Genomic DNA, 13605 nt, shown 5'->3' with positions numbered 1-13605 from the left:
CAGGGGTGAATCTTTTTTTTTTTTTTTTACTTTTATGGGAAGAGGTTCAGCGCTGGGAAGGTGAAGGACGGAATTGCCGGCTGCTCCATCACTCAGTGCAATAAATGGATCCAATCTGTATCCAAGTAAAGCATTGGCTGTTTTTAAATTCCACCTCTTTTATCCACATGAATGATGTACCCCAGTACAGAGCCCTGTGCAGCAATATTAATATACATCAGAGGCCCGCACCCCTCGGTAAATCAGGGAACCACCAGCATTTGTTATTTAAATGACAAACTGCAGCTGCAGGAGTGGTGAGAGGGGAAGAAATGGTGGACAAACCAATTCAGATTTCAATCCAGAGAAGACACAAGGCTCAGAGCCATCAGGTTAATGAAAAAAGGCAGCTCCACTGGTCTAAACACACACAGCACAGACGCCTCGGTGTCTTCTGAGATAGAGCGAACGCTGTGTAACGCCAGTAACCCTTTCTCTGTGATAACCGGTTCTTTATTAACTTAAAATACTCTACATGTACTGTAGTCAATTGAATGTTTGACCTTTTTTTTTTTTACATCTAGCCACATTAGAACAACAAAATTCAATATATTTTGATTTTATGTGACAGAACAAGACAGAGTGGTACATAATTGTGAAGTGGAAGGAAAAAGATGCATGGTTTTAAAAATAGAAACATGTGGCATTTGTGTTCAGCCATCTTTTTTCAGACACCCCTAAATAAATTCCTGTGCAACTTATTGCTTTTAGAAGTCAACTAATTAGTAAAAAAAAAAAAAAAAAGTCCAACTGTGGACAATTTGATCTGAGCTAATAGAGAACATTAGTGAAGAAAAAGCATCACGAAGACCAAGAAAGACATACTGTCCTGCTCATCTCTACTGTTTTTTGTGTATCTTTTGTTTTTAAACTTTCTGTTTTATTTTGTCCACGGATTTTATGTCTTGTTTCAAACAACTCCACTTTCGATTATTCCCACATGAATTCAGCCTCGGCCACGTCTTAATGTTATCCACCTTTATTATCTGCCTCTGTTTGTCTGTTTATACCTCACATGGTGCAGCTTCCCTTTGCCCTTTCATCAGCATTCCTTGTGTCGAGTGTCCCAGCATTTATCCCAACTTTTCCTCAAGTCATTTTGACCCAGTTTGGATGTTTTGGATTTGCCTTTACCCCTGTTTTGGATATCTCTGCTTGGATTGGATTGGAGACCTTGGTCTATGTTAAAGGAAAACTGAGTCCTCTATTCCTGCGCCTTTTTTGTGGTAAATTGTTATTGCAGTTGTTATTAGGACCAAACTTTTGGGCTATATGCAAAACACTCTGTGGCAGAAAAATGACACCACACAACCAGCTGGAATATAACAACCCCGTGGTAAAACATGGTGGTGGCCGCATAATGGTGTGGGAATTCTTGTTGTCAACAGGAATAGGGATGTAGCGGCAACCTTGCAGCCACCGCTTCAGAGTAGGAGTATAGGTCAGATCCCAACGCGCGTCTTAGAAAAATAGAGGCATTTATTTGTCTTTAACTTGCATACAAACATACAAACAAAAGCGCTCCCGCATCACGCGATTGAAAAACTGTTTGCCACTTCCACTCTACCTGACCGGTAGGTGACGGCACCTATATATTACATCAATCAATCAGCTTGTCATCGTCACGCCCACCATACAGGAAGAGCAGCAAATAGGCATATAAGAATGAAAACATATTTCCAACTAAAGATTCAAAAATAAATCAGCAGAATTAGAATGCAAATATGTTCATAATAAATTCAGAAAAACAAAAGAGATGCAAAACGGCTCCAATAGGGAAGCTGGTCAGAGTTCATGGGAGGACGGATGGAAGAAAACCTTCAGCAGAAGACTTGAGACTGAGGTGAAGGTTCACTTTCCAGCAGGGGCTCAAGCCTAAACAAACAGTATTTATGCCATTTCAACCATATCAGACTCCAATATAATAAGTTGGCACTATTTAATGTCATCTGAAATATTACTGTTGTTCTGAACTCTACTTGCATGATGTTAATACAGATAACGCCATGGAAGTTCCTTTAAACAAGACGAGTTAAAACAATGGAAGGACCTTTTCTGAGTGGTCCAAAGTTAAATGATACAACGTAAAAAAAAAATTGTAAACATATCAAACTATTTTGTCATTTTTGTTTGTTTGGGGTTTTTTCTTGGTTTAGAAGTTGGAGCCGCTTCAGACTGAGAATATGTTAAAAATGCAGACAGGAGAGGATGGTTTCTGCTGTCCAAAAAGGAAGAAAATCTGACATTTTCCAGTAGCTCATAAAATGCTATCGTGCCGTCACAAATGTCTGTTTCATATTTACCCTCGCTGCTCAGCCCTTTTTTATTGGTACCAGCCAATAATACCACTCAAGCAGATTGTTTTATAAAAATGTTTGCTTTCATCTTCCAAAAAGACCGTTCTTTGACTTTGTGCCATGACAATAACCATACTGAGATATCTGAAGAGCAACAAAGAAAATGTACAAGTAGAGACCACTGTGGAGTTGTGGAGCTGTTAATAGCCTGGCCTTTTGACTCATTGGGTTTTGTTTTGCATGCATTACAGCATTAATTCAATCACTGGCCACCTTTGTTTTGAACAATGTAGAATGATAAGTAAAGCAAAACATGCGGTTGATTCCTGCCTTTCATGTTAATACTCCAAACCTTTCCAGACTCCTATTTTCTACTACCTTTCAGTTATTCTTTTTCAAAGCCTTTTACCTGTATTTTGCTCCAAATCAAATTGTTATCCAAAAAAGTAATTACCTGAGCTGCTATTTAATGGAAAACAATGAAAAAAACATTTTAATGGTTGTCCGTATTTCAGCTCAGTGCTACATGGCAACACCAGCGTTGAAAAAAAAAATCTGACCTAAATTGCTAAAGCACGAAATAACATCTGTATTATAACAGACAAACTCCCTCGTCTACATTTTTCAGACATTTCTTTTCCAAATGAGTGCAGATGTGTGACGGAGGCTGTTTACCTGATGTCGTGATGAATAGAGCTTCTGTTTCTTTATTCCTCCGCATGTCTGCTGAGCACAACAGTCCTGGAACGAAATTAATCTGCCTGCAGGGACGAAGACAGAGAAGAAAGCATCCTCTACGTCGTGAAATAATTTCACAAAAGTCAATAAAAGCAAGCGCCGCACATTTGCAAACACATTCTGTTTACATTTAGCCATGAATTTATTTTTATTTTTTTTCCGAGGATACATCTTTCTTCATTAATGCATTTTTTTTCCCCTACGATTAAAAATCTCAAATGAGTAAAGGTGCTGATTCAGAGTAATGTTTGTGTTGATGCTGTGTGCGTCATGTGAGGAGCATTGCAAACAGAAAAGCTTCACCAGAGGATTGCACGTTCATCTAGAGCTGGGAGAGACATAACTTGGTTTTGGGAGTGAAGGGACTTTAGGATTTAAGACAAAATGTGCAATTAGGCTGTCTTTTACTTTAGTGAATTTTATACAGTACTTTGCAGAAGTTTTACCAGCCATTAATTTTTGTACTCTTCCTGCAGAGCCAGACTTCCTTGTAATCTTTTTAAAGAGGTCCTGATTAATTGTATCTGAAAGTCATATCTTTAAGAAAAAAAGAGGGGGGGGGGGGGGGGGACCTGACACAAAACCTGAGATCCATCATCCTTCAGCTGATCGTCTATTTTATGCCAAGTCTTCAGGCGATAAGGTTCGAACCAGGATAATTCTCGTCATATGTATTAAAATCATATTAATTTGAGCCTTTTTTCATTTAATCAGAAGTATTTTCCCCCCAGGGTGTTATGATAGTACAACATACAGCTGCTAGAAAAACAAGACAAGCTTGGGGCACAAAGTTAAATTTATTGTGGTCACAATTTTACATACAATCTTAAATATATTCATACATCACAACAAATACCAATTGCATTATTTTTTTTTGTCCACAAGAAACGTCTGGCATACAATCTCTCCTTTTAGTCAAAATTAGATTTAATTTAAATCGGTTGGTTTCCTACCATGGACTAGGCTAGTACTTAAAATTCTTAATATGCTTAAGGATTGAGCTTAATATGGTTTACCAGCTTCATGCATCCCAAAACCAATTTAAATGTGTGTTTTAGAGCACTTTAATTCTGAAACTAATAATTATATCGAAGTATCAGCCGCCTGGCTGTTGATCTGAGGTAAAGTTGAAGTTTTAGATTTATCATTTCACTGACTTAGGCCAAGCACCAATAACTTTCATAACTAAACAGCCCCACAGCATGATGCTGCCATCATAAATGCTCAAAGAAAGCTAGAAGAACTACCCAAATACACCAGAAGCTAGGCCTGCAAAAAGCAAGCAGTGGGGGTGCAGCTGACTGACCAAATATTAGTAGGGCAACAAATATTTGCACACTGCAAAAATGGAACTAAAAATAAGCAAAATGTTCTTAAAATTAATGTATTTGTCCTTGATTTGACCAGGTAAATAAGATGATTTGCCAATGGAATAAGATTTTTGCACTTAATATAGGAATAACTCATCTCCATCATCTTATTTCAAGGGCAGGATGTCTAATTATCTTATATTAGGGGTCAAAATACTCATTCCATTGGCAGATAATATTATTTACCTGCTCAAATCAAGGACAAGCACACTAACTTTAAGAACATTTTACTTATTTTTAGATCCGTTTTTGCAGTGCATGTATAATTTTGACCTTGTGTGGATTAGAGAAAACATTGAATAATTTCAAAATTGAAGAGCTTTTGTTTCAAATCATTGCAATCGTATCATTAAACAAATCATTAAAACCTCCATAATATATGTCATATATTATATCAGTGGATGTAAAGGTCTGTCAAACTGAGGTATATCTTTAGGATTTTTCAGAGATTAAACTAAACAAAGGGTGACATGTACAGAACATTTCCATAAATCTTTAAGACCGTATCTTAAAACAGCAGGAAAGCACACAGAGGAAGACTCCACGTTAACTTGGACGTCCCCTTCAGAGCCCAGGCTGCATAAAGCCTCCCATCGCTTACCGACACATGCTACAGCGAGGTCCCGTCAGGCCAGCCTTTTAACTGGCAGCCTCTTCCACGACCTCAACACCCATAAATCACATGACGGGTGTGCAGGCGCTGGGCGTTGAGAGCCGTGCGGGGCATGCTTTGAGCGAAGTCCCTATGTTGTATAATCAATAGATATAAAAATAAATGGCCTGACCGTTATTCTCTCCCTGCTACCTTTCTCTAATAAAATCCCAGTAATGCATATTTCATTTACTTTTATACTTATTGATTACCTGTACTCCAGTTAGTAAATCACGCGCCTATCGATCCCTCAATCGTACCTCTGTTGGACAGCACATAACCAGCTATTTGCGCCCCTGATAAAGAGCTCAGACATTGAACTCCTCACAGTAAATCTTCGCAAACTAACTTTTTAATTCCAAAATCGATCCACATTTAAACGTCGCATTATTTCACAAGGCACGCCCGCGGCATTAAAAGTAATACCGCGATGCATTTGGCCTCGACGTATGGAGGGCCATCCCTCTATCTCTTCCCTCGCCGCGCCGAGGCAGAGGCATGCGATGGGCCTGCAGCCCGGAGGGAGGAAGGGCCCCTATGCTGCTGCAGAGGGCTGCGAGACGGAGCCTCTTTGGGGCCATCCGGAGCCCACTGAGGCACTCAGCACAGTCCTAATCAGACATGTGAATACTATCCGCTGGCTCATTAAGCAGGGGGAAATACTACCAGCTATTTCAGCAGGAACTGGAATCTTTTTTATCAGCAATACACAACTTTCAGCAACTGTTAAAAAAAAAGAAAAAAGAAAAAAGACAGCCCTGCTGTGGTAATATTATTTAACATCTGTTATCATCAGTTTTCTAATACTTGACAGATGTTTCTGCCTAAATAAACTGAAATAGTGACGCAAAAGCAAAGATTGACTTTGAGGATCCGTGCAACAACAACAAAAAAGGGGGGGGGGGGGGGGCAACAACAACTAAATGCTATCAAAGACACAAGGACACTGAGGAAAATGTGCCCAAGATGGATTCTTTTCAGGTCATATGAGACACTATTAAAGCACAATGAAGTCCCTCAGGGCGCCGCGTAAAACAGCACTGACACGGGGTCAATAGTAATTTTGGCACACACATCCAGAAGCAAATACATCAATTAGAAATGATAAATCAAAAGAGGAGGGAGAAGCCGCACTTAGAAGAATTACCATCCATTTTCATTAGTGTACATGCTGCTTCAGGTGTGAGTAGGATCTCAAGATTAATAGAGGAATTCAAATAAATCAGAAAGGATTAGGCACCAAGAGGACTATAATCGATAGCTCCAAATCAATAATCAATAGGCCACTCACACCAATATACTAACTGCTGACACTGTGATCTCACAATTAAAATGAAAACTGGGAAGGGAGTGGTGTAAGTCTATGATTTATCTCGCAGCACAAGTGTCATTTAGGCATAAATAGGTCAATAGATAGAAGCTGCTGCTGCATTTTAAAGTGAGCATTGCAGCCAAATCCCTGAGGATGGGTATCAAGTGACTGGATTACATAAGATAATAATAATTAATCTTGTAGGGGTCTTTTTATCAAAAATAACGTAAAGCCTAAATACTGGAACTGACAAAATGCCAGTTTGAAGTAATGCTTCATTGTTCCCTGTATTTTCTGCAATACGGCAGCACTTCAGGCAGCAAACAGCAACACAGCATGACGCTGCCACCACCGAGCTTGATAACTATTTTCAGTGTTATCAGCTTTTAGAGTCTCGCCTTGATACTTCATGTCATTTTAGACAAAAAGCTCAATTGGGAGGGGGTTCTTAGCAGGGCTTTTTCCAGAGAGAACCAATGTTGATTCACTCTGGACACCGACACTGGCGCGCCAGAGGTTTCCAGGTCACTGCAGGGTTGATCCTTGATGGTTTATTTGTTGATGCAGGGAACGGTTCAAAGTAAAATAGTCAGTGTGCACAACTCTAAAGTAAAAACGGACAAATTGGTGCAGAAGAAGACAATTTTGCAATACAGCAGCGTCCATCCTTATTGCCTGAAAGAGAGTCTCCCTTTTGACAATTAAGCTAAAGATGTATGCCAAAAGTTTAGAGGTAAAGAGTATGATCACCTAATATTGAAGAAATGTAATAATCATGTTAAAAATCTTAGCAGTATGGCCCCTAAACATCCTTCTCATAAGGACTCAAACATTGTATGGGCTACTAAACCTTCCACATTATCTTGAGATATCAACCAATCTTGTCCCGGGACCCGACTACGGGCCACAGTTTTGAAGGTTTTCCTAGTTTTAATAAAAATGAGGGCTGCTAAACTGGGAAATCTCCTGATTAGGGTCACACCCCTCCCCAACCTTTACTTGTGTTCTAGTTGTGCTCAGCACAGTGCTAAAAGGGATGTTTTCTAAATCCGTACAGATCAAGAACAGGATGTTATACTGCTCTCTCTTTTTCCTCTCCTCTTTTGTTCACCATTTCTCCCTTTTAGCAAAAAAAAAAAAAAAAAGAACAGGATTACTTGTCATACTAAATATCTGGTATGTTTACTGATTTCTCCGCATGGCCAAAATAAAATCAGGATTTTGACTCAGAAGTAATAAACAGAATAAATATGGAGATCCCCTTGGCTAAACACTTTAACCAAGTTGGCCGTGATATTTATTCCTTAAAATTTGAAGGTATTGAAAAGGTGCAAGCTTGTAAAAGAGGGCTAAGAGAGACAGAAAACTTTACAAACAGCAAACCTCAAGGATTTAAATGAGAAATTGGTGTTGAACCGTTTCTCCTAAATTTTAAGGATACTCCAATTTTGTGACTTTTTATGCTCTTTGAACGGCTTTGTATTTCTAGTGATGGTGCGTATATTGTTGCTCTTCGAGTGTTGCTGATTGGATTTTGACTGGAAGTGCTCCACACAGACGGTTCCTTTTTGGGTTGATTGATCTGCTTCTGATTGGCTTAGTTGTTTTTCTGGCCTGTATATGTTTGTCAGTTTTTCCATCTTTAAACGTGCTGACGAGGTATTTAGCCAAAAGGCATCCATTAAATAAAGTAGAAAAAATATGGAGTGCTGGTTTTCTATTTTCTGATGTATTTTGCTATGGGAACCACCACGAGAAAAAAAAAGAAGCTTCCTGAGGTCCTGCCGTGTTGCTATTAGTGTTCAGTATCTTACCTGCAGCAGACAGTACTCAGGATTGTTTGAGTTTCGACAAACATTGAAAGAATTGTTACCCATGAATCAAGAGATGAATAATGAGCAAATGGTTACCTGCAGCACATTTAGGACTGTGGTTTTCCTTGTTCCTTTGGTAACTTTACTCCTTGATTGAAACTTGCACTGTAAGTTTGACTGCTTGGAGCAAGCAGCAGATGAGAGGAACAGTTTGATGCCAAAGCGATACTATCCTTCAGCTACTCTACCAGGCCCTGTTTAATACTTTCTGTTTAGCACCGACTGGTTCAGCTGGACCGGCATTAACAACACACTGAATAACCTCAGTGTGTTCAGTGTAAATAGCCGATCTTCTGATTGAAAAGTGGTTGTGGTATGAAAGTTCAGAACACCCACACCCTTTTTTTTTTTTGCATGAATCACCAGAAATGTTTGGCACGAGAGTTATTTGAGCCCTTAGCTCTCTGGAAAAAATTATTCCAAAGTCTGTAATAGTGTTGCACCGATACAGATACCAGTATTGGACGGGACCCGATCCAGCACTAAAATGGTGGTATCGGCGAGTACCAACAAATAGGGCACGATACCATTTTGATGTTTGTATGTCACTTGAACGCAGCCTTCTCTCTCCTGACTAATATTATACATGTTATATAAGTTCATGAAAGTTGCACTATTTTGGAATTTGAGAGCCAAAACTCAGGGTTTAAAAGAGATTATTCAATTATTAATGTAATTTTACTGTCTTACTGTTGCACTACTATTATACATGTTATAATTTCACAAATGTTGCACTATTTTGCCCTTTGAGAGCCAAAAGTTTATTCAACTATTGTCTCCCATTCCAGGTAGGCAATAAAAAGTTCTACTACCCTAAGTAGTATGCAGTTCTTCATATATACACACACACACATCAATTTCAAACAGATGGTATCTGTATCGGTCAATACTGCACAGCCAGGTATCGGGGCCAAAAAATGGCATAGTCTGTAAATACAAATTGTCGGATTTTGTCAGATTTACTTTTCTTCCTGCCACGCTTCCATGAAGATCATACTGGTGTAGTGCACAACTAATATGCATCACACCTGAGCTGTTGAAGTCCACAGCTCCTCCAGAGTTACCACGACCCACTGTCCTGCATGTTGTAGATGTGTCTCCACTCCACCACACCTGAATCAAATGATTGCCTGACCAGAGGCCTGTTAATCACTCATTTTTTAAGTAAGGTGTGTGGAGGCAGAGAAACCCCTAAAACATGCAAGCCAGTGGGTCCTGAGGACCAGGGTTGAAGACAACTTTTCTGAGGAATGCTTTCCTTTTGAGGCTCACTAATGTTCCCCAACAAGCCGCTAAGGCCTTAACTGAAACAGCTGCATTCATATGGATATTAAAATACCCAGAGGCGGACTGTATTTAGTAATTAGGTGACACTGGATGAAAAAAATAACAAAGATTTTGAGCGATATGTGCCCAACTCACAACAATCATATACAATCCCCAAAAAATAAACTGAAGCTTGTTGTTGTAAGATGACAAAACTTTTTCAAGACTCCATATTAGAGCAAACCAAAGGGCACCGGTGAAAAGCATACGTTTTAAAGTCGACTACTAGCCGACATTCCTGTTTGCGTGTAATTGTTTGGGATGAACTTGAATGACCCAAGAGTCGGTTCGTAAGCACGAGGCAGCCGTATCACTGGAGAGTGGATTTGAACGGCTCAGGGAGACGGATTCAGCTTGTGCCGTCCAACGAAACACATCAGAAGCCCCTCTCGTCAATCCCCTCCCTCCTTCTCTCCCTCGTTCATTTGGGAGTATGATTTATACTTTTTGAAGTGAAGGGTCTTGAATCCCACTATAAAGGAATTAAGAGATCTCCCCTGAGTCTGTCATTCAAATGAGAGCATGGCAGGGATATGAGGGCTTTTTAATAGGAGAAATTAGTATTCACAATGCCTTAAACTGGAATCTGAAGGAACCTTTCAGGTGCAGAAGAAAGGGCCAGTTTAGAAAAGAAAGCCCTAAGAAGTCGGGGGCTTTTCATAGCAGTCGTGTTTTTGCCCCTCATCAAGGAGAGCCGGAGCGCTCTGTGAAATAACCCAAGAGAGTGGGGAGGGAAAGGCACGCGCATGTGTATGTGTGTGTGTGTTTGTGTGTGTAACAAAAATTAAGAATGCGCCACAAATAGGCAGAGTGGAAACAACACAATGAGAAGTCCCACAGTCTCCAGGCCAAGGGGAGCTGCTCAGTTCCTCAGCAGCTCCCCGTGCAGATCCAGCCGTTCCAGGGAAGACTGGGGGCAACGAGACGCTTTGACAAACATCTTTTGGATTTCTCTGACGCTTCTTTGCCGACCCAGAAACGGTGGAATTTAAATCGACATTAAGCCAACAAAGTATTTCTCTATTTGTGGACCCTGACCTTGAAAACTAGCACGTTGAGCTGAATCTGGGTGGAACTTCAGAGCCGCACTTTTGTTGGTTTAGCTCAGACTTTAGAGCGAGATGTTCATCGACGGTTATGTTTTATTTGGTCTTAGCAATATTTGCCCGACGTTATGCAGGAAAAAAAATGCCCAGCTAAATACATACAATTAAAAATACCACGTAATTAAGTTGCATTACAAAATGTATTCATACCATGCTTGTCTTTTTCACATCGTGTCACATCACAACTAAAAACATTGTAAAAACATGTATTTTATTGGATTTTAATGTAAGACACCAACACTAAGTGGTGCATAATTGTGATATAACTGTTGTGGCTGTGTTCAACAACAGGTTTTCTTCCAGGATTACCTTGCACACTGCAAAAACGGATCTAAATATAAGTAAAATGTTCTTAAAGTTTGTGTATTTGTCCTTGATTTGAGCAGGTAAATAAGATTATTTGCCAATGGAATGAGTATTTTGACCCCTAAAATAAGATAATTAGAGATCCTGCACTTGAAATAAGATGATGGAGATGAGTTGTTCCTATTTTAAGTGCAAAAGTCTTATTCCATTGGCAGATCATCTTATTTACCTGCTCAAATCAAGGACAGATACACTCATTTTAAGAAAATATTACTTATTTTTAGATCCATTTTTGCAGTGCATTTACCTCCATCCATCCTCCCACCAACTCTAACCAGCTTCTGTGTCCCGGAGGAAAAAAAAAAAAATCCTCCCCACATCATGATTCTGCCACCACCATGGCTCATTGTGGGGATGCTGTACCAGTCAAGACTTTGGACACACCTTCGTTATTCAATGGCTTTTCCCTATTTTATTACTTTCTACATCATAGATACATAGTGAAGAAATCAAAACTATGAAGCAAAAGTATAAGTGTGTAACAAAACAAGACGCTTCTTCAAAATTAGCCCCCATTTGTTTTTGTTTTTTTTCACACTCTGGGCATTCTCTCGATGAACTTCAGGATATAGTCTCCGAAAATGCTTTTCAGAAAGTCTGGAATGATTTCCCAGTGGTAGCAATAAAAAATAAAGACAAACCATTGAATGAGAAGGTGAGTCCAAACCTTTGGCTGCTAGTGAAGCATTTTGCATATAGGTCAGTAGGTGTAAAACCACAAAGTATTCCACGTTTCCGGATTCCCCTCCATAGATCAGACTGCTTGTGGCTTTCTTTCAACAATATTTGTGCACAGCTAATTGTTGCTCATACGACAGATTCTAAAATAAAAACCTTTCACTTCCACTTTGTGCTTGTCTATCATATATAATGATATGATAATATATTGAAGCTTGTGGTTGTGACGCCACATAAAGTGAAAACGGTCATGGGGTATGCATACTTTTGCAAATGATGTGTGTGTTTTCTCCAATGCAAATTTAATGAGAAAGATATATATTTTAGACAAATGTGCAGACAATAACAAAGACAATGCTTCTTCGTTGAAGTTGTATGTTTGCCTACCTGTTTCTGACGGCTGAGGAGGGGCATCTGAGGTGGGAGCCCTCTGACATCGTGTCACTGGGACACATCGGTAATGGGCACAAAGGATTCAACTGGAAATTTGAAAAGTCAATTTTAAATTAAAGGTTTTACTGTGAGAATCAAGGCAAAATGGGGTAAAGAGTTTTAGACATCATAGCATACCTGGTTTCTGTCTTGCTTTCCAAAGGAAGGCAGCCGATATCTAAAAGGACGCGATTAAACAACGAGACGTTAAATTTACTCGCCATCCAGACAGTTTCATTATGACTTCTTTGTGCGTCTTACTTTCTCTGGCAGTGATCTGCGGAGAAATGTCTCAGTCTTTCTACAAACACTGGCATGTTGTTGCTCTGTTTAACAAAAGACACAACATAAGAAAAAATAAATAAGACAAAGCTGGTACAACGGTTCTCAGCTTCTTTAACAACAATGAAGACGCGTGTGTCTTTTACCTTCCTAGGAAGACGCTTCCTGTCCCGCCTGATGCAGCAGGCAGATGAGCAAGGCACTCGTCTGAGAGGTGAATGATACCCTGCAACAAGTAACAAATCACAAACCTCATCGTCTGGTCCTCCCAGCTGATCAAAACAGAAATCTCCACGAAGCAAGGACCGGATTTTTACAGATTCCTTTTATTCATTGCACCCTGACATAAAAAAGTTTATATTTCTGGCATTGATGAGCAAAATAGGTGTCAAAGCGCTGAGTTTTTAACAAAATGGGTAAAAAAAATGACAACTTAAATGAGTTTTTAGGCATGTTTGACCAAATGTTTTGTTGCTTATATGTACTCTTCTAGAGTAAGAATAAGACATTTTCCTTTTTATCATTTTGCCTCTCTCTAAAAATAATTGTATGGGATAGGATTTGTATAATTAGATGGTTCAACATATGGATGGATGGATGGACGGATAAATAGATGGATGGATGGATGGATGGATGGATGGAAGGATGGATGAATGGATGGATGGATGGATGGATGGATGGATGGATGGATGGATGGATGGATGGATGGATGGATGGATGGATGGATGGATAAATAGATGGATAAATAGATGGATGGATGGATGGATGGATGGATGGATGGATGGATGGATGGATGGATGGGCAGACAGGCAGGGGATGGATGGATGGATGGACAGATGGGCAGGGATGGATGGATGGATGGATGGATGGATGGATGGATGGATGGATGGATGGATGGACGGACAGATGGGCGGGGATGGATGGATGGATGAATGGATGGATGGATGGATGGATGGATGGATGGATGGATGGATGGATGGATGGATGGGCGGGGATGGCTGGATGGACAGATGGGCGGGGATGGCTGGATGGACAGATGGGCGGGGATGGCTGGATGGATGGATGGATGGATGGATGGATGGATGGACGGATAAATAGATGGATGGATGGATGGATGGATGGATGGATGGATG

At 39.9% G+C, this 13605-nt stretch overlaps 1 protein-coding gene across 2 annotated transcripts in view; it reads right to left on the bottom strand.

Moving 5' to 3' along the window:
- The window catches only part of LOC105916788 (G patch domain-containing protein 2-like), a 48102-nt gene that overhangs the window by 14864 nt on the left and 19633 nt on the right, over positions 1-13605 (bottom strand). For both annotated transcript variants that reach the window (XR_004933389.1, XM_036150697.1), the window contains exons 5-9: positions 12619-12698; positions 12452-12516; positions 12329-12368; positions 12146-12237; positions 3012-3097 (exon numbers count right to left, since the gene is read on the bottom strand). Coding sequence is in view for 1 of the 2 variants with exons in the window: in XM_036150697.1 (XP_036006590.1) it covers positions 3012-3097; positions 12146-12237; positions 12329-12368; positions 12452-12516; positions 12619-12698 (363 nt within the window). In the remaining variant the exon portion in view is untranslated. The remainder of the gene's footprint in view (positions 1-3011; positions 3098-12145; positions 12238-12328; positions 12369-12451; positions 12517-12618; positions 12699-13605) is intronic.

The sequence above is a fragment of the Fundulus heteroclitus genome, chromosome 19 (assembly GCF_011125445.2).
Source record: "Fundulus heteroclitus isolate FHET01 chromosome 19, MU-UCD_Fhet_4.1, whole genome shotgun sequence".
Taxonomy (NCBI): Eukaryota; Metazoa; Chordata; class Actinopteri; order Cyprinodontiformes; family Fundulidae; genus Fundulus; species Fundulus heteroclitus.
Note: the sequence above shows the minus strand (reverse complement) of the source record. Positions and strands in the feature narration are given on the sequence as shown.